The sequence below is a fragment of the Ovis canadensis genome, chromosome 8, assembly GCF_042477335.2.
Source record: "Ovis canadensis isolate MfBH-ARS-UI-01 breed Bighorn chromosome 8, ARS-UI_OviCan_v2, whole genome shotgun sequence".
Classification (NCBI taxonomy): domain Eukaryota; kingdom Metazoa; phylum Chordata; class Mammalia; order Artiodactyla; family Bovidae; genus Ovis; species Ovis canadensis.
Window position 1 is genome coordinate 90,676,544 of NC_091252.1, and position 23,728 is coordinate 90,700,271.

The window sequence follows — 23,728 nt, forward strand, 5'->3', positions numbered from 1 at the left end:
GATTGTCAGCCAGGTGGTCCTGTAGCTGTTTATAACTATAAATTTAGGAGAAACAGTCATATCTCACTATGTAAAACTGAGCTGGATATAGCAATGGAAAGAAAGCTCAAGCAGGTAGGCGGAGATTAAATCGCTTTGGGCTTTCTAAATTCTGGGTTCAGGTTCCTTCCTTACGCCCATCAGCATCCATAACTTTGCATTACAGGAGAAAAGTCTGCATCCTAACAGTAAATTCTTTAATGCTTAAGCTAGCTCCAATTAGCTTATTATCTGGGACTCAAGAGTCCTAATGTACATGCATACATAAACCACACATACAACACAGAGGTGTGCATAGTTGTACACAAACTTTGCATTAAGTCATCACACCGGGCTCCCAGACTAATTTTCCTTTTCCTTTTAACCTCCTTCCCACTAAAAATGTGCTTAGGTTGTCCTCTGCTTTCTTTTTTAATTCTTTTCCTTCCCTTGATCAAAATATGCCTTCTACAATTCTAGCTATGGAAGCTTTAGGAAATCAAGTCCTGTACTACTGTTAACAATGGATTTAAATCTTTTTTTTTTTTAATGTAATTTTTCAGCTTGTATAGTACCTTAATCTCTCAGGCCTAAGTAATTCAGTCAACATTCATCAATCGATAATCAACTGAATTGATAATCCCACATAGGCCAGAGCAGCAAATGGTGAGTGTTAGGATCCCACAGGACCAGAACTGAGTGGGTACCTCCCCAAGTCCCAGCATGCTACTGCAGATTAACTGATGGAGGAAAGAGGATGAGGAGTCAGCTGGGAAAGAACAGAGCAACAAAACCCCAGAGGGCAAAGGCACACCCCGAGTCCTCCATAGGAAAGCACTCAGTGTGGTCAGGGAACAAACAAGACCAGAGTGGCCGGAGTAAAGCGCAGAGGGGGAAAAGCAGTGTGAGCTGATAGGTGGGGCCTTTAGGCCAAGGTAACCGGATAAGATAAAACCTGAAGTGCAATGGGAAAGTCTTAAAAAAGATTTGAAAAAGGAAGTGAACTGATCTGTGTCTTAAAAAAGAATTACCCATTCTGGCTAGTCCGGAGAAGGAGGGATAGGGACCAGTTTAGGAGGCTACTGCAATTGTTGGCAAGAGATCACAACGGCTTAGCCTATGAGGATGGGAGGCAAAAAGATCTGAGATTTTTCAAGATGGAATATAAGCTCTTCTGGTTTTCCATTTTACCTTCTAAGTAGCCAGCGGCCATATTAAAGTTGTCAGTGGAGAAGACTCATAAAAACTACTAGGCCCTACCACGTCAAGAAGGGTCTGTCTTCCTGTTTCACAGGGCTCTGGGCTGAGCTCTTACCTTGGTTCCAATAATCCTATAGAGAAAAATCCCGCAGTCATCTATCTCCCTTTCCTTTGAAGAGCAGCAACTGCTGAAAAACGACTCCCAGCAAAACGACAGTGGTGTTTGGGGTTCACTGATAACACACCTAACTTTCCACTTAAATGCTCGCTTTTAATTTGGTATCGGTTATCTCACATTGCACATTGCATCAAGTGACAGAGGAGGCATTTTGCTAGCAGCATCTCCTACTTCATCTAGAAAAAACTGTATTCACCATCTGATTCTCTGCAACCTCGGGCAAAATTCCTTTAGAATAATCAATCGTTTATAGAGGACGGGTGCCCTTTCGCCTATGCAGATCTCGTGCGTTCTGGGCACCGCTTCCCGCCGCGCAAATGAACTCATTGTCTGCACCACGCCAGTCCCCCCCGGATTTTATGCAGCGTGCATTTCCTGCACCGAGAAGCTGGCTGCAGGCGTGCTTCCCTCGTTCCCCTGCCCCCGCCCGAATCTCAAGCTTTTGTTTCTAAAGGTTTTCTCCCGACGCTATTAAAAATGCTTGCGCACATCGTTCCCAAATAAGTGACCAACTAGGAAGTTTTCTGGCTGTTAACCTCGAGGCCAACGTCCAGTAAAGTTTTGAAAAAAAATCAACTAAACCTCGTGTAAAGAGGCCAGTCCCTATGGAAACAACGGAAACGCGGATATTATAGCCTAAACTTGCCGGGAGGGGGGTGGGGGCGGGATTTGGGTTTTTCTTAAGATCAACGCTTTGCAGTGGCCCCCTCCCCCCGCAGGGCTCTCCAAGGGGCTGCAGCCCGGATTCCCGCAGCGGCGAGGAGGTGGTGTGTGGAGGGGACCGGGCGGGGGTTGGGGTGGGTAGAGCTGAGCCCGGCCTCCCGGCGGCGACGCTCTGGCCCGCCCGCGCGCGCGCACGCTCGATGGTTCCGCGCGACGGCCCGGACTCGCGCGGTCCCGACGCCAGGGGGCGCGCTGGCCGGCGCCGCGGATCCCCGAGCTGCGCGGCCCGACTCGCGTCCGCCATATTGGATGCCGCAGCCGCCGCTGCCAGCGCTTCCTCCTCCGTCTTCGCGGCGCGCCGCTGGTTCCTACGGGCCCCGAGCGGCGGGGAGGCGAAACAGGAGCCCGCCGGAGGAAAGAGGAAGGAGGGGGTGGAGAGAAGTCGGGGACCGGGGCTGGAGGGTGGAAGCCCGAGACCGAGCGGGGCGGAGAAGAGAAGGCGCCGCGGCCCGGCCCCTCCCCCCCGCCCGCCGCCGCCGACCCGCCCCGGCAGCGCCTCTGTTCCCCTGCCCGGCGCTCCGCCCGCCCTAGCGGCCATGCCGGGGCCTCGCCGCCCCTAAGGGAGAGCCCTTCCCCTCCAGTGCTTGCCTCGCCTTTCCCCTCGGCCCGGGGGGTCGCAGCGGCCCGGCCCCCCACCCCCAGTCCCCGCCGCCGTCGGCGCGCCCGCCCCCTCACGCCCCCCCCACCCTCCTCGCGGCGCCGCCGCCGCCCCCGTCTCGCTCTCCCCACCCAGTGCGGTGGCCGCCGCCTCTTCCGCCGCCGGGCTCCGGGCCTCCGCACCGACAACATGGAGGCTGTGAAAACCTTCAATAGCGAGGTTGGTATTGCAGTCTTCGCCTCTCCTCCCCCCGACCCGCTCCTGCCCACGCTCCCCACCCCGACCTCCGACCCCCGACCCGGGACAAGGCCCGCCGCGGGAGGGCTGGGCACGGGCCCGCAGGGCTTTCTCCAGGGTGGGGCGAGCGGCGGCCTGGCCGTGCCCGTGGGGGAGGGGTGTTGCTCCGTCCCGGCGCCCCTCCCCCGATCCCGGGGTGGTGGTGGGGGCGGGGGAGGTTCCGGTGTCTCCAGCACCTACTCCCGAGTGGCTGCGGGGGTGGAGGGGGAGGCTACCGGTTGGGCCCTCCCCCGGAGGCTCCCGACAGGTCTCTCTGCGGGTCAGTTCCGCCGAGGCCTGGCCCGCCCACCTCTTTTCCTGGGCCTGCGGGATTTTTAACTTGGAGGCCAGGCATCCCCGCTTCAGGCCTTCCCCCGGTCCTTAACGAGGCAGGCATTGATAGGGGTGGTAGGGTTTGGAAGTGCTGGAAAAGCACCTCCTGGGATGATCATCTGTGGTCACATTGCAAGCAGTGTTTGTTTATAACCGAGATATCGTTGGCTAGGTAACCTGCCAACCGGGGACTTAAGCTTAAGGGGGATGGTTGGTTGGGAAGCGAGGTTATTCTGCAAATTTTTCCTGTCCTTACCTCCCCCCCAACCCTCCTCACCGCCAACTCTTCTCACCATCACGACATAAAGCAGGAGAGCTGTGCATGCCGAGAGGAAAGATGCGGGAGAGGCATTTCCCATGGGCTCCTTCACGTGTCATACATAAGGCTAGATTTTAAATAAGCAGCTGTTTGGTGTTCACTATTTGATTGAGCTTACTAGTCTGAAGGGAGACACGTTTCGATAAAAATAGTCGTGTCCGACTCTGATCCCATGGGCTGCCAGGCTCCTCTGTCCAGTTAAGATTACTGGAATAGATAGTTACTTCCTTTTCCAGGGATCTCCCCCCCCACGCCCCCCCCCCCCCCCCCCCCCACGCCCAGGGATCAAACCCGGGTCTCCTGCATTGCAGGCAGCTTCTTTACTGTCTAGCCACCAGGGAAGCCCTAAAATATTTTAAAACCTTTTAAACACTCTAATATGAATAGGCTTAATTATATTAAACAAACATTTAACAAGTAGATGTCTGCACAGCTTATCCGTACTTGTATGCCTTAGATACAAATATTTTAATATGATGTTAATTAGATTTGCATCAATTTTAAGAACTTTTCATGTGGAGGCACTGATAACTCTGTTCAATATAGTCTAATAGTGATAGCCTAAACAATTTTTCTTTTCTTCTTCCCTGCTCCCTCCCTCCCTTCTATCCATCCCTCCTTCTTTGGAGAATTAGCATTTGAGAAACTTAGAAGAGGCTAAAAGTTAGATCTAACAGTCATGTGAATTAGACTTTCCGTATTAAAGCAGATAGCGGTGACAGTTATATGAAAAAAAGCCTTTTTTTGGGAAAGGATTTTCATTTGAATACAAGGCTTTTTTTACTGCTTTTTGATACAGATTTGAGTGTAAACTTCAGAATCTTTTCCATTTTATTTATGAATTTATAGCTGATAATTTGTGTCAGATTATAAAATCTGCTTTCACTCCTTGTCCTTAAAATCTGAAATAAAAAATAAGGATACTATATGTTCCAATTCATTGTTGATAATTTCACAACTCTGCAGGGGAGGGGGAAAAAGTCTGTGTAGCTTTTCTGTTTGCTACATGTAGTGTTACAGCACTAAGTAGTGGTCTTCATTTAAATTATGTATAAAAAAGGTTTCTCCTATTTCCTTCCAATTATTTGATTTACCCTAGACCTTTTTGATGGGTATCTCCTGTTTATTTTGGGGGTTCCTAATACGTACCCTGCATTCCCAGCCCTCCCTGCCATGTGATAGATACGAACAAGTGGTCAGTACACTGTGGTTGATCACAATGGAGCAAGGAGGAGTAGAAATGTTACAGTTGGTTTTTTAAATTTCACTATTGACATTAAGGATAAGGAGCCTAATATTTACATGGCTAGCTTGATGTTTCAGCTCTTTTCTCATCTCATCTACACAAGAACTTGAGATTTGTAGTGGTATTCCCACTGTAGTTTATGTAACACTGTCTCCTTTCCCTTTATTTTTTTTTTCCCCTTATATATTTTCAAAGAACTTAAACCATCTTTTACTCCCTTGTTTACTAGTATTATGCTTACACTTCTGGAAATGGGGTTGGTGCACAGCATAGTTATAGAATTGAGGAAGAGAAATACATTTTGAACAAGATTGAGAAGAATGTACTTTTTAAGAGGGTTTAAACTCAAAAATCTGTTTTGAAAAAACAGATAAAAATTATCTAATTTTTTTTCCTGATTTTTGAAAAAAAGTTTCTGTGAATATCTGTGCTTGCTAGTATAGTAAAAATTTGTTGTTGAAAGTTAAGTATATAGTGGGAAATAGTTCAATAATATTTTTCCATTAAATCATATGTTATGAAGTGCAAAAATAAAAAAGGAATCTGAATTACAGGATTAGGAGTCAAGGATGTTTTAAGAATGTTTCCTTAAAATTAATTTGGCTTTTAAAGGCATTTATCCTTGGGCTGAGCCCAACAAAACTTTCTCTGGCAAATTTAAAGTTATCTTTGAAGCATTGAATTGTCAAATGCCACGTACTTTATAAGGCAACACAATTTAGCTGTAAGCATAATGTTCAAAATATGAAATGCTTAGCTTTTATGACTTGCTTAAAAAACAAGCGAACATTGGCTTAAAAACAGAAATGTGCCAGGGATTTTTAAAGTTAAGAACATAGGTCTTTACTCTGAAAATTGTGGATAAGGTTCGGTCTGAAAATCTGACCTTCTGCATAAGGCTAGGAAGCAGTCATGATTGGCGTGTCCTCCTGCCTGCCAGCCTTCCCTCCCTTTTTGTCAGAGGGGCTTTATGGCCTCCTCACTGCACTTTCACATTCACTGTCGGAGGATCTTTCTTTGTGTGTGGTAAATTCCTCTTAATTATCATCAGGTAAATGAGATTGAGGCTCAGGAATTGATATTTAAGTGCCCTCTGTGCTGGTTTTGTGGGAAAACTTTAATTTCCAGTTAAGCATCATCATGATGAAAGTTTAATCCCATGACCACTAATGTCAGTTCTGAAATGATGAAAGAATATTGTCCAGGTTGATATATAGGATTCCCTAAGGGTCAGTGCTTGACCGGAGCAGTTAATTCCAGAAGATTTTACAAGGTATTGTAGTTGCTGCTGCTCAGAGATGGTGGCATTTACTTGTTATGATCTTTTAGAGCCCTCACCTCCGTTGGAAGGGTCTCCTGTTCCTCTGTTTAAATCTGTATATTCACGTTAGGACCACAGTTGATTACCGGAATGCAGCAATTTTACGTGAGTTGCATATCTGTACTCAGCCCTTAAGAATGCTTCTATATGGAGGTCATTATGGTAGTTTTTTTTTTTTTTTTTAAGAAGGAAAATACAAACGCAGTTCATAACCCTTTTCTTAGAAAATTATAACTTATTGGCAAAGGCACTTTAGTAATATAGGAACTCTTAATATGTGGAAAATATAAGAATTCTTATATTAAGAATGTAAGAATCTGTTACGCTTGTGCCTGTAAAATTATTGCAGATTTATTTTTGGCTTTACCTTCGTTCTTAAATTCTTTACTCATCTGTAGGATATCTGAATTATTAGTGTCTTTTGTTCTTAGGGTCCTTTAGTTAGTCGGATAGCTCACCCTTTTAAACTGTTTAAGAATGTAGACTTCTCCAGAGTCACTTTCACACCCAGTGTATTTTCCTCTTCTCTGCCTTGTCTTTGCACCAGTAGCGAAATCCCTTCTTTGTTTTATTCCATTTCCAAGTTTGTTATCGAGGGTGTTCATTTGCCTTTCTAGAGGACTGATAATCTTAGCACCAATATCTAGTAGTAGGCATGGGATGGTAGAGGACAGTGGGAAAGGTAGTGGGAATAATAAAAGCATGTGAAATTTGATTTTATATTTTCCCCTTGCAGTTCAGGAAGCTATAGAAGATTGCCTTTTTCTTTGATTTTCGTGTATCAGGGAATGTCTCTGTCTCTTGTGTTTTAACTTTCCAGGGGGAGTTTTGGTTAATTGTTTAACAATTAGGAGATTTTTTTTGGTTTCTACTTTGTGAAAATCTCTTAAAGATGTAGCAGTCCTAGTGTTAGAAAGAAAGGAAGACTTCACTGCCCTCTCCCTGCCCCAGGGTTTAGGTTAGGGATTCTCAGCCTGGGTTTTGTTCATGTTTTCGGCTGGATAATTGTTTGCTGTGAGGAGCTGCCTAGTGCATTGCAGGATGTTTAGCAGCAGCCCTGGTCTCTACCCACTAGATTCCCTTGTTGTAACAACCAGAAATGTCTCCAGATATTACCAGATGTCCCTTGGGGGCCAAAATCGACCATGGTTGAGAATCACTGATTTAGATCCCCTGTTAAACTGTCTTGAAACGTGTTTTTCCTTCTAATGATGACTGCGGTTTTAAGTAATTAGAAGTAATTTTCCCCACCAGATTATAAATTCTATGAGGACAATGACCACATAACTTCATTACTTCATATCCTTGGTACATAGCATAATGCCTTGGTATATGCCTAAATAAAGATTTCTCAAATGCATGGATTGATGATATAGTAGGTAGCTGAATGACTTGGACCAAGGCAGTTAACATTTTTGAACATTTGGTTTTCTCCGGTGTAAAATAAATGATTTGAGATTTTTAGGTTTCCTATTAGTTGCAAGATTTACTGACTATGAAATTAATACTTTAGAGGACTTAGTAGGTATAAGCATTGTTTTGAGGGTCATTTTATGGAATTGTAGGTTTATAGTAGTTTAGATGGAAAATTTAAAATAAAAACTCTGCTTATGATTCTTCTTACTAAGGGGAGCACAGGGAGGGGACTATTTCATTGTAAGTTCCAGTTAGGCTGAATCAGTCCTGAGTTTTATATTGTAATTATGCTATTTTCAAGCCCTTTATGCTTTGTTTTTTCATTTTAAAACAACATATGTTAAAAGTTTTTTTAATGAATAAAGTTAGAGTACAAGCATAACTGAGGTTGATAATGATTTGGGGGACTGTATGATTTAAGAGCGTTTTAGTCCTTTTCAGGATTAAGTATAAAATTTTTTGGCAACGTTGAAATTCATGAGATATATAGTTCAGTCATTTTTATTTTAGGCTAGCATCGAGTTTGTTACAGTTATTTTGATTGGCATTTAGGGGACATTAGTATTCCCCAGTCTTCTAAATAGTCATATTTTATGATCAGTTGCTCCTCTTTATTTAGAATTATAGTTGGCATAGAATTAGTGCTGATACTGCTGCTTGTACATGAAATTTTAGATATTTCTTTCTAGGGCCAGTTTTCCTGTTACTGGACAACTGCTAACTCGTAATGGTATGAGAGAATGTAATCAACCTTGACCTTGAACACTGGCTGGGCTCCTGAACTCTTCAGTGAGCTCATGTTATCTGGTTTTGTTTTCTCAACATCTTTCTCTACTCCTTTCTCTCAGGATTGTGCCTCTCTACTCCTGCTTGTACAGACTGCTTTCCAGCAGCATGGACACAAGAAGCATAGTAAGATGATTATAACCCACATAAGGCAGGCCCTTTGGAAAATAATTAGGTTTAAATTGGTAGTGAAATGATGTCTTGATTGTATGGGAAGTGCTTGGGAAGCAGAATGAAGTTGTCACTTAGAATATATTGGTAAGCTTAAAGCAAACATGTAGGGAGCGAGTTGAATTTCTTCACAAAAAATAGGTGAAGTGAAAAAAAAGTTGTACTTGCTAGTGAGCATCAATCATATCTAAACTCTTGTGCATTTACTTGCATTCTGCTCCACGTAATTTTTTGTAAAAGAAATATTACTTATGTGAGATGGGTAAATTGCTAATTTCTGAATTTGATGGTTGGAAATGAAGTACATCTTATATTTTGAGGAAGTTCTTCAAACTATAAGATGGTTACAGATCACTGGCAGATACTCTATAGTATTGCAGACACAAGACTAAGTCAAATTTTGGATTTTCTAATTATAGAGGAGCAGATTTTGTTAGAGATACTATTATAAGACATAAATGCCCGTGAGAAATGTTACTTACCATGGCTTCTGATTCCTTGTCTGAATTAGTTCTCTTAAGGTTGGTGGTAAACACGATGCGTTTGGTCTCTCTGATTTTGATTTTATGCATTTATTTCATCTTTCTATTTCTGCTGTACCAGTTTCTGATACACCTTGTTTTAAACTCAAGGAAGAGTATGTAAATATGCTGTCTACTGTAGGTCAGGAGATACATTAGGAACTTTGACATTGCTGTATTTAGTCAGAATGGGGAATAGAGATGATTTGTTCATGTTTTTAAAAAGAGTTTATGGCTTTTAATTCAATGTATGTTAAGTTCATTAACATTCTGCAGTTTAGTATAATTTGTAGAGGCTGACTTGAAAGACCTAGGATTTGATTCATTTTTTTATTCATTTAACCAGTACTTAATACTTACTGTTTACCAGGCACTTTTCTATCTGCTAGGGTACAGTTGTAAACAAGACAGGCAAAAAGCCCACGTCTTGGACCTTATGCACTTATAATCCTTTCTCCTTCACCTCATCAGCTTTGAGCGCAGTGCCCTTGCTGCAGAGCTAGTGCGGCTGCGCAGGCGTTACTGACTCCGGGCTTGCTGCTTTGCTAGGGCCTGGGTGGCTGCAGCACTTCTCTCTAAGCTCAGTTCTGCCTGGTCCACTCTCAACATTCACTTTTACAGAGTCCAGGTTGCTTGTCTACTGTTCAAAATAATGATTGAGGGAGTAGACTTCTTAAACATGAATGTGATCTGACCTTTGCAACAGTGGGGAAGTAAGATAAGCGACAGTGTTTCATTTTGTACTAATTTGCCTATCCTATTAGATCTCCACTTGGTATTTTGGAATCATAACTGTTTTTAGAAAATATTGCTTTAGGGATATTTTCTTTTGTCATGATGTATTAGTCTCTGTGCAAATATTAAATAATTTTAAGTGGTGATCAAACCCTTATGAATTTGGAAGGATTGATTATTATTTCTAAAACAAACTTTTCCTTGATTTAATTAAGTACATGAAAAAAATTTGGTGTCTCTTTCTCTTATGAACACTGTTTTCTGAATTTGATTTGATTCCTTGGGGCTCATTTGAGTAGCTTGTGAGTGCAGGGTGACAGTTTGGATTATGTATTTTATGATTTTGGAAACTTGGGAAATGATATAATGGTCTTTTTATTTTGGGTCACAGTATCTAAAAGATTGACCAGTACCCTTGAAACTAATACAAGTTTTATGTCAACTGTATCTTATTTTTTTTTTTAAAGGTTGATGCCTTGGTTAATTACTTTCTTTAGTAATGTCTTGATACTGTAAAGTTTTATGGTTTAAAAAAGGTAAAGTTATTTGAATTTATTGAAATGGTAAAAAAAAAAAAATTTTGGATAAGTTAAAATTTTTCCAAACCAAAACACATAGCAAATGCCTAGTTTCTAAAACAGCTGCTTGCTGTGATTAAAAAAAAAATGTCTGGCTTGGGTAATTTTAAAGTACTTTTTATTCACCAAACATTTAAAAAAGTGAACCACTTTATAATATATGGTGTTTTATATGTACTTGTTTTCCCCAGCCATTATTATGTTTCAGTGGATCTTAGGATAAACTTGTGAGAAAGGTAGGATAGTTGCTGTCCTCATTTCCCAAACAGGGAATCTGAGGCCTGCCAGTGTGACTTTACCAAGGAAGTGCTGCTTGTGTTAGAGCTGAGACTGGAAGGACTGGGTCTCACTCAGCTCTTGGTTGAGATGTAAAGGACAGCCAGCTGTGTACAGGGGAGCCATCACTCAATTTTTCACAATTCTTTTTGCTGGTATGATGTCCAAATATAAATTAACAGTTCTTCCCCGCTTTTTAAACTTTATTTGTACAACTTCAGATTTACAGAAGAGTTGCAAGAATGATAAAGAATTTTTATATACACTTGGTCCTGATTTCACCAGCTAGTACATGTAATCATATTTGCTTTCTTATTCTCTTTGCAGTGCACATAAATGACTTGTAAATCTTGTTTCTGAACGTTTGGAGAGTAAATTGCAATTAATGCCTTTTATTTCTAAATATTAACTATTTTCTGAAAACAATCACAGTACAGGTATCAAAATCAGGAAGCTGATGCAGTTGTCTGCAGACCTCCTTCAGATTTCACTAATTGTATTAGTTAAGTCTTGAGTAGAAAGGAAATCTAAATCACATCACACTTGTCTCTCTGGTGTCCTTTAATCTGGAGCAGTTGGTTATTACTTTGTCTTTTATGACCTTTGATGATTGATGAGAATAGAATAGGCCAGTTATTTTTAGAATTCCCTCAATATGGAATTGTCTTCTGATGCTTCGTGATTAGTTTCAGGTTAGGCATTTTTGGCAGGAGTAATCCAAAAAATACTGTCCTCAAGAAGCACACGATGTGTATCCCATTAATAAGGATGTTAACTTTTTTCTGGAAGGTTTTTCTGTTGTAAAATGTCTTTTTTCCTTTTGTAACAAATACTTCTTTTAAAAATGGATTTATTTATTTTTGGCCATGCTGCACAGCTTACAGGATCTTATTTCCCTGACCAGGGATTGAACCTGTGCTCCCTGCAGTGGAAATGTGGAGTCCTAACCACTGAACTGTTAGGGAATTACCTGCAACAAATATCTTATGGGAAGTCATTTTTGAAACTATACAAATAGCTTGTTACTCATCAAACTTTCACCCTTTATTTTTTTAAGCATCCAGTTCTTGCGTGAATCGGTACTCAGATGGTCATTTTCTGAGTCTATTAATAGTTTTATCGGCCTCCCACAACAGCTTTTCCTTCTCCCCATTTGTGTATATATATGCATGTATGATACATGTATGTATGCATATGCATGTATATATGAATTCAAAGATTATTTTTTATTCATTGGGGCCTTTTGATGTCAGAGCTCCTTCAAGCTGGCTCCTGCGTCTTCAACATGTGCTCATCAGGTTTTGGGTGTTCACTTTCTTGTGTAATAAAATATTCCCACCCCAACTCTAGAACCAGCCATTTCTCTGAGGAACCTTAGTTTCTTTTGGTGGTTATTGAGCTAGAAATTGTGTATTTGTCTGGACATGCTTTTATATATACATTATATCAATATACAAGCAAATTTTTTTGTCCATCTGCCTCTTTAAAGTGCCGTGAATTCATCCTGTCTCCAGTAACAGTCCAACACTGTTCACTGGTTCATTCTAGTCTTCCTCCTTTGCAAATTTGTAGTTCCTTTCTCTGTAGTAAGAAAACACTAGTTTCTGTTGTCCACAATATATCTATGTATTTGATCAATCCTAAAATACACAGAAAGTAGTTTCAGAGTTGCTAACCCATGTATCTCAAAACAAGCCTATTAAGTAGAATTGAGTATTTGTTTGTTCATCTTTTTTAGCCCGAGGGTATAGAGTCAAAATGCTGCGTTCAAAGTTGCTTGGTTAGTTTTTTCCCTCCTAATGTAGTCTTGCTATTCCTTTGAAATATAATTTAGCTTCTTTTTTTTTCTTTTTCTGTTTGTATTCCATTTTGTTTTTTTCTCCATCCATTTTTATGTTTTAGTATGTAAAATATTAAATGTAAATCAACTATAATCCTTCTTTACTTATTAGCTTTGGCATTATAACCATTTATGCTCTGGTTAAAAAAAAAACAGCCATTTCCTTGGTATTCTTCAAATAAGCTAAAATTTAGAGATTTAGACAGTGGAGGTCTTAAGTAAAAGATGTTTCTAGTAACACAGATTTTCAGTTCATAGGTGAAAGTAAGTTAAAGCTTTCATTCTCTCTCTCTCTTTTTTTTTTTTTTTTTTTAAATTTTTGGCTGTACTGCCTGACCTGCAGAATCTTAGCTCCCTAACCAGGGTTTGAACCCTTGCTCCCTGCAGGGGAAGCATAGAATCTTAATCACTGGACTGTCAGGAAAGTCCCAACTTTGGTTTTCTTTTGAATGAAATCTCAATTCACAGGGTCAGTAGACTTTCTGTAGAGGGTCAGATGGTAAAAATTAGGTTTAATGGGCTACTTAAGGTCTCTTTTTCATAATCTTGGTTTTTTCACAATTCTTTTAAAATGTAAACCAATCTTGGCCTGAGGGCCTACAGAAATGGGCCATGGGCCATACTTTTTATGACCCTGCTTTAATCTGAAACCTGAGAACTTGGTTAATAGTGTGCTATTTGCAAATCAGAATTATAATTGAGCTTTATAAGCCTTATTTTAACATCAAAAACAGAAACAAAATATTTTTAAAAGCTGCCTTAGTGAAAATATTTATTCAACATGGTTTATTGAATATCTGCCACCATGTACACATGTGCAGACACTTACTCTAGGCTTTAGAGATCTAAGTGTACAAAACAGACCCCCCAAAAAAAAAGCCTCCGCCCTCGTGGAATTTGTACTAAGTTTTTATGTGTGGGTGTGTACTGGAAATGCATGTTTCTTATTTTTCTGCACGTAGTGACATTGAGCAACTAAATTTTTTTTCATATTAACTGCAGAGTGAGCATTCTTTCTTGAAAACGTGACAAAAAATGCAGCCAGGGGGGCAAACTTGAAAAGCTTCGTTTGTTTCTTCCGATCTCCCATTTATGCCACTTTTCATTTTGTAGCTACACTGACTCATTAAAGAAAGAGAAGAGAAACCTCATTAACTGGGCACAGACCACAGGCCTCATTTAGCGATAAGGACACATGTATTCTCCTTGGCTCAGTGGTAAAGAATCTGTCTGCCAGTGCAGGAGATGCAGGTTCAGTCCCTGGGTCAGGAAGATCCCCTGGAGGAAGAAATGGCAACCCACTCCAGTGTTCTTGCCTGGGAAATGCTATGGACGGAGGAGCCTCGTGGACTACAGTCCTTGGGACTGCAGAGTTGGACGTGACTGAGCATTCATGCAAACATGTGCGATGGACTCTTAAGGAAACACTGTTTAAAAGTATTACCCACAGTTGAGGGACTCTATGAAAGTAGTGGGCTTGTGTAGTTTTCTTGAAATAGGGAGGAAGTTTCCTGTTAATGCTAATGTGCATTTACCTAATAAAATCTTAAAAACTATATGCAGGTTATTTATCTTGTGCCTGGCTAAATGTCAACCCCTTTGAATAAAAATCACCAAAGTGAGTTTTTCTCCATATTGCATGTTAGTTGCTGAAATGACTTCTTTCTCTGAGTAGTTTTTCTATAAGCATTTAACAAGCCAGCAAGTGCCCTCCACCTTTTAAATGCTTTATTGAGGTTTTTTGCGTTAGTCACTCAGTCATGTCCAACTCTTTGCAACAACATGCATTGGGGCCCTGCCAGGCTCCTCGGTCTGTGGGATTTTCCAGGCAAGAATACTGGAGTGGGTTGCCATTTCCTTCTCCAGGGGATCTTTCAGACTTCAGGACCTAATCTGGGTCTCCCACATTGCAGGCAGGCTCTTTACTCTCTGAGCCACTAGGGAAGATTATTGAGCTATGGTAGTGACTGCTTTTGTAAGGATCCTTAGCATATTTGGCTTTTTTTTTTTTTAATATGCCAAGAAAAGTGATTTATATTTATATTTTTATAACAGTTCCTCTTATTGGGCAGGGGTTTCCCAATTCATGTTCTTGTTCTTGTTCTCTCAGAGCACTCAGAACCTCTCATAGAGATCTATCTCTGCTTTGGTAGTTCAGATAGTTCAGTCGCTGAGTCGTGTCCGACTCCTTGTGACTCCATGGACTGCAGCACGCAAGGCCTCTCTGTCTATCACCAACTCCTGGAGTTTACTCATACTCATGCCCATCTCATCCTCTGTCGTCCCCTTCTCTCGCCTTCAATCTTTCCCAGCATCAGGGTCTTTTCAAGTGAGTCAGCTCTTCACATCAGGTGGACAAAGTATTGGAACTTCAGCTTCAATGTCAGTCCTTTCAATGAACAATCAGGACTGATTTCCTTTAGGATGGACTCGTTGGATCTCCTTGCAGTCCAAGGGACTCTCAAGAGTCTTCTCCAACACCACAGTTCAGAAGCATCAATTCTTCGGCACTCAGCTTTCTCTATAGTCCATCTCTCACATCCATACATGACTGCTGGAAAAACCATAGCCTTAGCTAGATGGACCTTTGTTGGTAAAGTAATGTCTCTGCTTTTTAATATGCTATCTAGGTTGGTCATAACTTTCCTTTCTAGGAGTAAGCATCTTTTAATTTCATGGCTGCAGTCACCATCTGCAGTGATTTTGGAGCCCCCCAAAATAGTCTGGCACTGTTTCCACTGTTTCTCCATCTATTTCCCATGAAGTGATGGGAACGGATTCCGTGATCTTTGTTTCAGCCAACTTTTTCACTCTCCTCTTTCACATTCATCAAGAGGCTCTTTAGTTCTTCTTCACTTTCTGCCATAACGGTGGTGTCATCTGCATATCTGAGGTTATTGTTATTTCTCCTGGCAATCTTGATTCCAGCTTGTGCTTCATCCAGCCCAGCATTTCTTGTGATGTACTCTACATGTGAGTTGAATAAGCATGATGACAATATACAGCCTTGATGTAGTCCTTTTCCCATTTGGAACCAGACTGTTGTTCCATGTCCAGTTCTAACTGTTGCTTCCTGGCCTGCATACAGATTTCTCAAGAGGCAGGTCAGGTGGTCTGGTATTCACATCTCTTTCAGAATTTCCACAGTTTATTGTGATCCACACAGTCAAAGGCTTTGGCATAGTCAATAAAGCAGAAATAGATGTTTTTCTGGAACTCTTGCTTTTTCCATGATCCAGTGGATGTTGGCAATTTGATCTCTGGTTCCTCTGCCTTTTCTAAAATCAGCTTGAACATCAGGGAGTTCATGGTACGTATTGCTGAAGCCTGGCTTAGAGAGTTTTGAGCATTACTTTACGAGCGTGTGAGATGAGTACAATTGTCCGGTAGTTTGAACATTCTTTGACATTGCCTTTCTTTGGGATTGGAATGAAAACTGCCCTTTTCCAGTCCTGTGGCCACTGATGAGTTTTCGAAATTTGCTGGCATATTGAGTGCAGCACTTTCACAGCATCATCTTTCAGGATTTGAAATAGCTCAACTGGAATTCCATCACCTCCACTAGTTTTGTTCATAGTGATGCTTCTTAAGGCCCACTTGACTTCACATTCCAGGATATGTGGCTCTAGATGAGTGATCACACCATCGTGATTATCTGGGTCATGAAGATCTTTTTTGTACAGTTCTTCTGTGTATTCTTGCCACCTCTTCTTAATATCTTCTGCTTCTGCTTCTGTTAGGTCCATACCATTTCTGTCCTTTAATGATCCCGTCTTTGCATGAGATGTTCCCTTGGTATCTCTGATTTTCTTGAAGAGATCTCCAGTCATTCCCATTCTGTTGTTTTCTTCTATTTCTTTGCACTGATCACTGAGGAATACTTCAGTATTCCTGCCTTGAGAACCCCATGAACAGTACGAAAAGGCTGTGGTAGTGATTACAAGAAAAAGGGTTGTGACCAACTTAGCTGAAGAGAATTAATATCCTAAAGAAGTTGCCCTAGAGGAGGCTATCACTACCACAATTTTGTTGCTAGTATAAAATTTCCCAATCAGTACTTCCGTTGATTTGATCCTTTGCAAAATCAAAGGATTAGCTGTCTCAGACCTCTTAGAGCTGTTAAGCAGGAAGTAATTCCAAATAATTCTGTGAGTGGTTACTTTGTTTTGCTAGACTGGAGGAGAAAGGGGCGACAGTATGAGATGGTTGGATGGCATCATCGATTGAATGGCCATGAGTTTGAGTAAACTCCAGGAGATCATGAAGGACAGGGAATCGTGGCATGCTGCAGTCCATGGGGTTGCAGAGAGTTGGACATGACTGAGCGACAGAACAACAGGATTATCGGACTATTTTTTCATTCTATTTTAATTATAATGCAGTTTTCAAATTGCTAGAATACAGTAATAACCCATGAAGGTTCTAATGTAACAGCAACTAGTGGTTGGAAGGAATACTAGAAAGTAGTTGCTGGTCCTTTGAGCTTTGTTATTTATGCGTATTTGCCATCTATCAGGCACTGGAGAGTGGTTACCAGGTTAATTACATCTTTTTTCTCAGCTCATATTTTAAAAGGGTTGGGGTTGTGAATCGATTATCACAAAGAGTAAAGATAATATGATATGAATCCTATGATGCAAAGAGTAGTGGTGTAGGCATTTGTAGTATGTGTTTACTATTCTCTGTATATAATCTTGTACAGAGTATGAGACATGTATAAGGCAAAGGCAGAAGATCTTTTTCAGGGAAATGGATAAGGATCTTCAAATGAAGGGTCTTTGTATATACGATGCCCAAGATTTCCTTTTTAATCAAGAGAATGGAGATTCTAAAGTGTTTTAAGGAAGAGTGTGGTGCCAGGGCTTTGAGTTATAGGGTAGATAAGATGATGTGGTCCAGTTACAATTATGGTAAATCAGGAGGAGCACATCATTTGAGGAGGAAGGTAGTTTGGCAGGATGGGTCAGATGAGGGGGCCTTTTTCTACCTAGAATAAAAGAGTTGGTGGGGGGAGAATTGAAATCACCCATATATCTCAACCACCCAAAGACCACTGGTTTGTTGAATACAATAGTAGTTCCATGCATCTGGACAATTTTATGTCATCAGGATGGAGATGGATATAGGTCAAGTACTTAAAGAAGAGGCTAGAGGTGGAGATTAGGGGGAGATAATGAAGAGAAAAAGGCTTAAGGCAAAAAGTTGGAGAATCTTTTAGTCAGTTTTTGTTTGTTTTTTAGGCTTGACCTTTTATATCATCTTGTGTTTGTGAATATAAGGACATCTTAAAGCAACTCTGCTTGGAATTTGCTTGATTTTAAATTCTGTTTATCCAAGCATCTGGTTCTTATATATAATTAAAAGTTAAGTAGTGAATTGTATGAATTAGAAGTAAAGATTTAAATTCTGTTCAGTGAAATTTTATTAGACTTCCTTAACATTGAGCCTGCTTATATCATCTAGTATTTCATTAGCTCCTCTTGGTTATGTAGTTTTAAAATTTTAACCGTGTCTACAATAGCCAATTTATTGTGAGCATGGAATTGTGAATTTAAATGCTATATTATTAGAAATAGAACCTAGTAAACTGAAGTTATTTTTCTATTTGTATGTGTGTGTGTATACATTTTGTTTTCTCCCATGGAGAATCATTTCTGTTCTCTTTGATTTTTAAAAATTAATTATATTTATTTTTGGCTGTGCTGGGTCTTCGTTGCTATGCACAGGCTTTCTCTAGTTGAAGCGAGTGGAGGCTACTACTCTTCCTTTCACTGCACAGGCTTCTCATTGTGGTGACTTCTCCTTTTGTGGAGTGTGGGCTCTAGGGCACATGAGCTTCAGTATTTGCAGTGTGGGCTCTTTCCGGGCTCGGTAATTGTGTTGCGTGGATTTGGTTGCTCGACAACATGTGGAATCTTCCTGGGTCAGGGATAGAGCCCACATCCCCTGCACTGGTAGGTCTTATCAGCTGCACCACTGGAAAAGTCCTGTTGTCTTTGATTTTAGAATGATGTAGCTAGAGACCCTTGGCTTCCCAGGTGGCAAAGTGGTAAAGAATTTGCCTGCCAATGCAGGAGACAGGTTCGATCCCTGGATCGGGAAGATCCCCTGGAGGAGGAAATGACAATCCCCTCCAGTATTCTTGTCTGGAAAATTCCATGGATCGAGAAGCTTGGTGGGATACAGTCCACGGGGCTGCAGAGAGTCAGACGGGACTGAACACAGTGCCCAGCAGAGACCCTGACACTCATGTTACACATTTGTAGTTATCAGTTCTATGATTGGGTTCCTGGTTTACTTCCTTGTTAGTGCTTCAACTTGATTTCCAGAAATTACAAGTTTTAGACCGGAAACACTTGTGATAGTTTATCATTTAATAGATGGGTGAAGAATCAAGACCCAAAGATGATGAAATTTGTTGAGTCACAGCTTATGAGAGGCATATAGTTAGCAACCAAATTAGAAGTTTCTGCTCTCTGTCTTGGTTCATTGTTTTCACTTTTTTAGTATAACTGTTTGAGTGAGATTTTTCTGTATGTTGTAGGTGGAGGCGGAATGGGAATTGGTGATTTGTAGTAAATTATTATCACATTATGCTGAACTTGGATCAGAATGAGAAACAAACTCCTGGGCTGCTGCTTTCCTGCTCATAGAACAAGATGCCATAGGAAACCTGCATTCCTTGGCAAAGACGTATTATACAACAACACACAGTACGCCCTCTGCAGAAAAGTGAAGGAAAAAAAACCCTTTGAGTAACATACCTTGTACCTTTCTTGTAGGAGAAGGATACAGTTATTCTGTAAGCCTGTATTGGTAGCATGTTTATGATTTTAATAATGGTGACTACTCTGTAACTTCTTTCTTTAATTTTTCACAGACTACTGTTTAGAAAACTCCTAGTACAGGTATTTTAAAGCACGACAACGCTACAAAATTAATAATAGCTGTTTTCAAAGTAGAGTCAGACAGGACTGAAGCAACTCAGCCTAGCAAGAAAACTGCCTTTTTTTTTTTTTTTTTTTTTAAAGAAACTCATCTGGGAACATTTAGTGTCATTGTGGATGTCTTTGCGGCCCTGGAAAGTATTTTAATATTGTAATACTTTGATAGTGGATAAAAGTTTTGGAAAATATGAGCTATAAAGAGCTAGATTATATTCAACATATTTTCCAAGTTGGAGAAATACTTGAACAAAACTTTTGAATGTCAGACGCTAACAAAATACAGACATGATGTATTTTGGACCAGTGTTGTTATTGGTCTTCTTTTATAAGGATTTCAGTGTTGTACTAAATCCAGCAAGACTTTTAAGAGAATCAATTTTTAAGTAGTTAATAGTATAATTTTGCACCAGATTGTATTTGAAGTATGTATGTCACATATATACATGTATACATTTACCTTTATACACACACACACATACATACATAGATGCCTGTAGGAAATTCTGATAAGTAGCCTGTCAGCCTTTAGCAGTGTTTATTTCTTAGGAGAGAAGTAGGTGGATAGGGTGCAGTGAATGAGAGTTTTCAGTGTTTGGAATTTTTCACATTCCACATTTATTGCCATTTAGTTTTGTAATATTGCCTTCAAACCCCAAATATCATGTGTCTTAGCTTTGGTGAGAAAGATGGAGTTGGTCTGTGATAATGTTAATTGAATTAAATCTTTTAGAGAAAGTGAGCTTCCTTGTTAAGCATTGGAAGAGTTAAAACTTAGCTGTTATTTGATCAGTAGACATATAAGCTTCATAATGTGTTGTCTTCAAATCTTCTTGGTTATCAGTTAGGTTGATATTGTTACGTGGTTGTCTCCACAGTTGTCGACCATCAACTCCGTGACTCAGTTGTGTATATGTAGTTGGTTGCTACCTGGTGGACTTTGCTTTATTTTGGAAACTGAAGGTTCGGTTAGCCAGAATAATTGGGTTTGAGACATGCTTTTGAAGCTTAATACCGGTTTGAATTTAGTTAGGTCAGTTACCATAAGTTTATATATCTATAAAGTGACAAAATGAGAATAATAAATACTAATCTTACTGGGCCATTCTGAAGCTAAAAGTGATACAGTACATATGATCGTGCCTAAGAGTTGACAGCATGCCATAGAAGTGAAAAGTAATTATCCTCCTCTTTATTACGCTCCTGCCTGTCTCTGTCTCTCTTTTTTAGTCTTTGTATTTGTTGCTCATATTTCTGAAATGATTTTATTCTAAGGCCTAGTATGCTTTTGATCTACTTATTCTTTTCTGATATTTAGTTTTCACTATTTATTCTTCATCGCTTCAACTCATAGCTCTTTAGGAAAGACTGTTTTTTGCTTTTCTCTGAATTCTTATGGAATTCAGTCCCATATCTTCTGAGTACTCTGTGTACATAAAATGATATTTTTATCCCCCAATCTAAACTTGTCTTTCTTCTAAAACTTACTTTTAGATCTCCTCTTTATGTTAGTAGTAAAATGTGTTCCTGACACTCAGACCTGAAAACTTGGATTTTTCATAGATGCCTCTCTTTGATTTGTATCTTTTCAGTTGTGAAATTCTATGACTTATTTTTAAAAATACATTTTCTATCCTTCCCTTCCTTTTTATTCTTAGTACGAATACTTCAGTCCGGGTTCTCATTGCTCTCTGCTTGGTTTAATTGGTTTTTAATGTATTATTCTTTGTTCTCTTCAGTTCATACAGTAGAAGTACATTTTTTTAGATTACTAAATTAATCTTATCAAACAACTTTCAATCACCTTGTATGCTGAGAAACCTTCCAGGTTCCTTTGCTTTCAAGTGTGCAGATTTTGTTTTCTTAATATGTATATTTTACTGAAGTCTAGTTGATTTAGTGTTTCAAGTGCACAGCAAGGTGATTCAGTTATTCAAATACACATACATTATTTTTAAAATTATTTTCCATCATAGGTTATTATAAGATATTGACTATATTTCCCTGTTTTACACAGTAAACCTTTGTTGCTTGTTGCATATCTGTTTTTTAATTTAAAAATCTAGCATTCTACTCAGTCAAATAAGAAGAAGCAAAATGTCATAATTTTTTTAGTTAGGCAAAAATTCATGTTTTCTAAAATACATATATTACACAGATTTATATGCCCGTATCGGAGAAGGCGATGGCACCCCACTCCGGTACTCTTGCCTGAAAATCCCACAGACGGAGGAGCCTGGTAGGCTGCAGTCCATGGGGTCACGAAGAGTCGGACACGACTGAGTGACTTCACTTTCACTTTTTGCTTTCACGCGTTGGAGAAGGAAATGGCAACCCACTGCAGTGTTCTTGCCTGGAGAATCCCAGGGATGGTGAAGCCTGGTGGGCTGCCGTCTATGGGGTCGCACAGAGTTGGACACGACTGAAGCACCTTAGCAGCAGCAGCATATATCCGTATACAAAAGCTTTTCTACTACACTTGATAAAGGCTTGAGAAAGAACATCAAAAAAGGAGGAGTTGGAAAAATTGGAAAACTTAATGAAATGGGAACACTGAGTATGAAATAGAAAAAGTGAAACAAAATAGTAAAAGTAAAAGATCATCATACAGTCTAGTTGTTTTTAAACATGGCTGCGCATTGGAAACGTCTGGAGCTCCGGAGAAAGCAATACCCGGGCATTTGTATTTTTCAACACGTTTCAAGATAATTCTGGTGTGCATCTGGATTTTAAAAAGTGATTTACAGGTTTTTCTAGTAAATCATATTTTTTGTGATAATAGAGTTCTATAATTTTTCTATTGACCAGTCATGATAGAATAGTTTTAAGTAATAGTTACATAATCACAATAGTAAAAGATTTATCAGTTTTAAAAGTTTATCAGTTTTCACAATCAAGAGCCAGACAAAAAAGAAAAGATAATTACAATTACAAGCCATAATGGGAACATGATTAACAGTGTAAAATAATTACATACAGTTTGAGGGGGGGTCAAGCAGAGTGATGTGATAAGTGGAAGAGCTTGTGCTGTGCTTAGATGCTCAGTGATGTCTTACTCTTTGCGACTCCACGGACTGTAGCTCGCCAGGCTCCTCCTCCAGGCAAAAATACTGGGGTGGGTTGCCATGCCTTCCTCCAGGGGATCTTCCCAACCCAGGGATCAAACCTAGATCTCCCACATTGCAGTCAGATTCTTTCTACCGTCTGAGCCACCAGGGAAGCCTGTGGAAAGCGCATACGTGCATATTTTTCATCCACCCAGCCAGTCTACATCTGCTGGTTGGTGCATTTAATCCATTTACCTGTAATTATCGATTTGTTGCTGTTGTTGTTCAGTCACTCAGTCATGTTCTTCTCTTTGCGACCCCATGGACTGCAGCATGCCAGCCTTCCCTGTTCTTTACCATCTCCCAGAACTTGCTAAAACTCATATGCTTTGAGTTGGTGATGCCATCCAACCATCTCATCCTGTCGTCCCCTTCTCCTCCTACCTTTACTCTTTCCTGGTGTCAGGATCTTTTCCAGTGAATTGGCTCTTGGCATCAGGTGGCCAAAGTATTGGAGCTTCGGCCTCAGCCTCAACATCCGTTCTTTCAATGAATATTCAGGACTGATTTCATTTAGGATTGACTGGTTTGATCTCCTTTCAGTCCAATGAACTCTCAAGAGTCTTCTCCAACACCACAATTCAAAAGCATCAATCTCAACTTTCTTTATGGTCCAACTCTCACATCCATACATAGTTACAGGAAGAACCACAGGTTTGACTAGATGGATTTTGTCTGCAAAGTAATGTCCCTGCTTCTTAATATGCTGTCTAGGTTGGCCATAGCTTTTCTTTCAAGAAGCAAGCGTCTTTCATTTCGTGGCTGGAGTCGCCATCTGTAATGATGTTGGAGCCCAAGAAAATAAAAGTCTGTCACTGTTTCCTTTTTTTCCCATCTCTTTGTCATGAAGTGATGGGACCGATGCCATGATCTTAGTGTTTTGAATGTTGAGTTTTGAGCCAGCTTTTTCACTTTCACCATAATTAAGAGGCTTTTTAGTTCCTCTTGGTTTTCTGCCAGAAGGGTGGTGCCATCTGCATATCTGAGATTATTGATATTTCTCCCAGCAAGCTTGATTCCAGCTTGTGCTTCATCCAGCATAATAAGGATGCTGGATGAATCTTCATTCCAGCCTCTGCATATAAGTTAAATAAGCAGTGTGACAATATACAATCTTGATGTATTCCTTTCCCAATTTTGAA

The 23,728-nt window shown here is 40.3% G+C and overlaps 1 protein-coding gene across 5 annotated transcripts in view; it reads left to right on the forward strand.

The window, feature by feature from the left end:
* The first annotated feature begins 448 nt into the window (after positions 1-448).
* SCAF8 (SR-related CTD associated factor 8) overlaps positions 449-23,728 on the forward strand; it is a 220,816-nt gene continuing 197,536 nt past the window's right edge. For 3 of the 5 annotated variants that reach the window (XM_069598775.1, XM_069598774.1, XM_069598773.1), the window contains exons 1-2: positions 2,341-2,936; positions 8,477-8,540. In XM_069598775.1, coding sequence (XP_069454876.1) covers positions 8,523-8,540 — 18 coding nt within the window. In that variant the 5' untranslated portion in view covers positions 2,341-2,936; positions 8,477-8,522. Of the gene's footprint in view, positions 2,937-8,476; positions 8,541-23,728 lie in introns of all 5 variants that reach the window. The other 2 variants (XM_069598778.1, XM_069598777.1) reach the window with 2 other exon arrangements.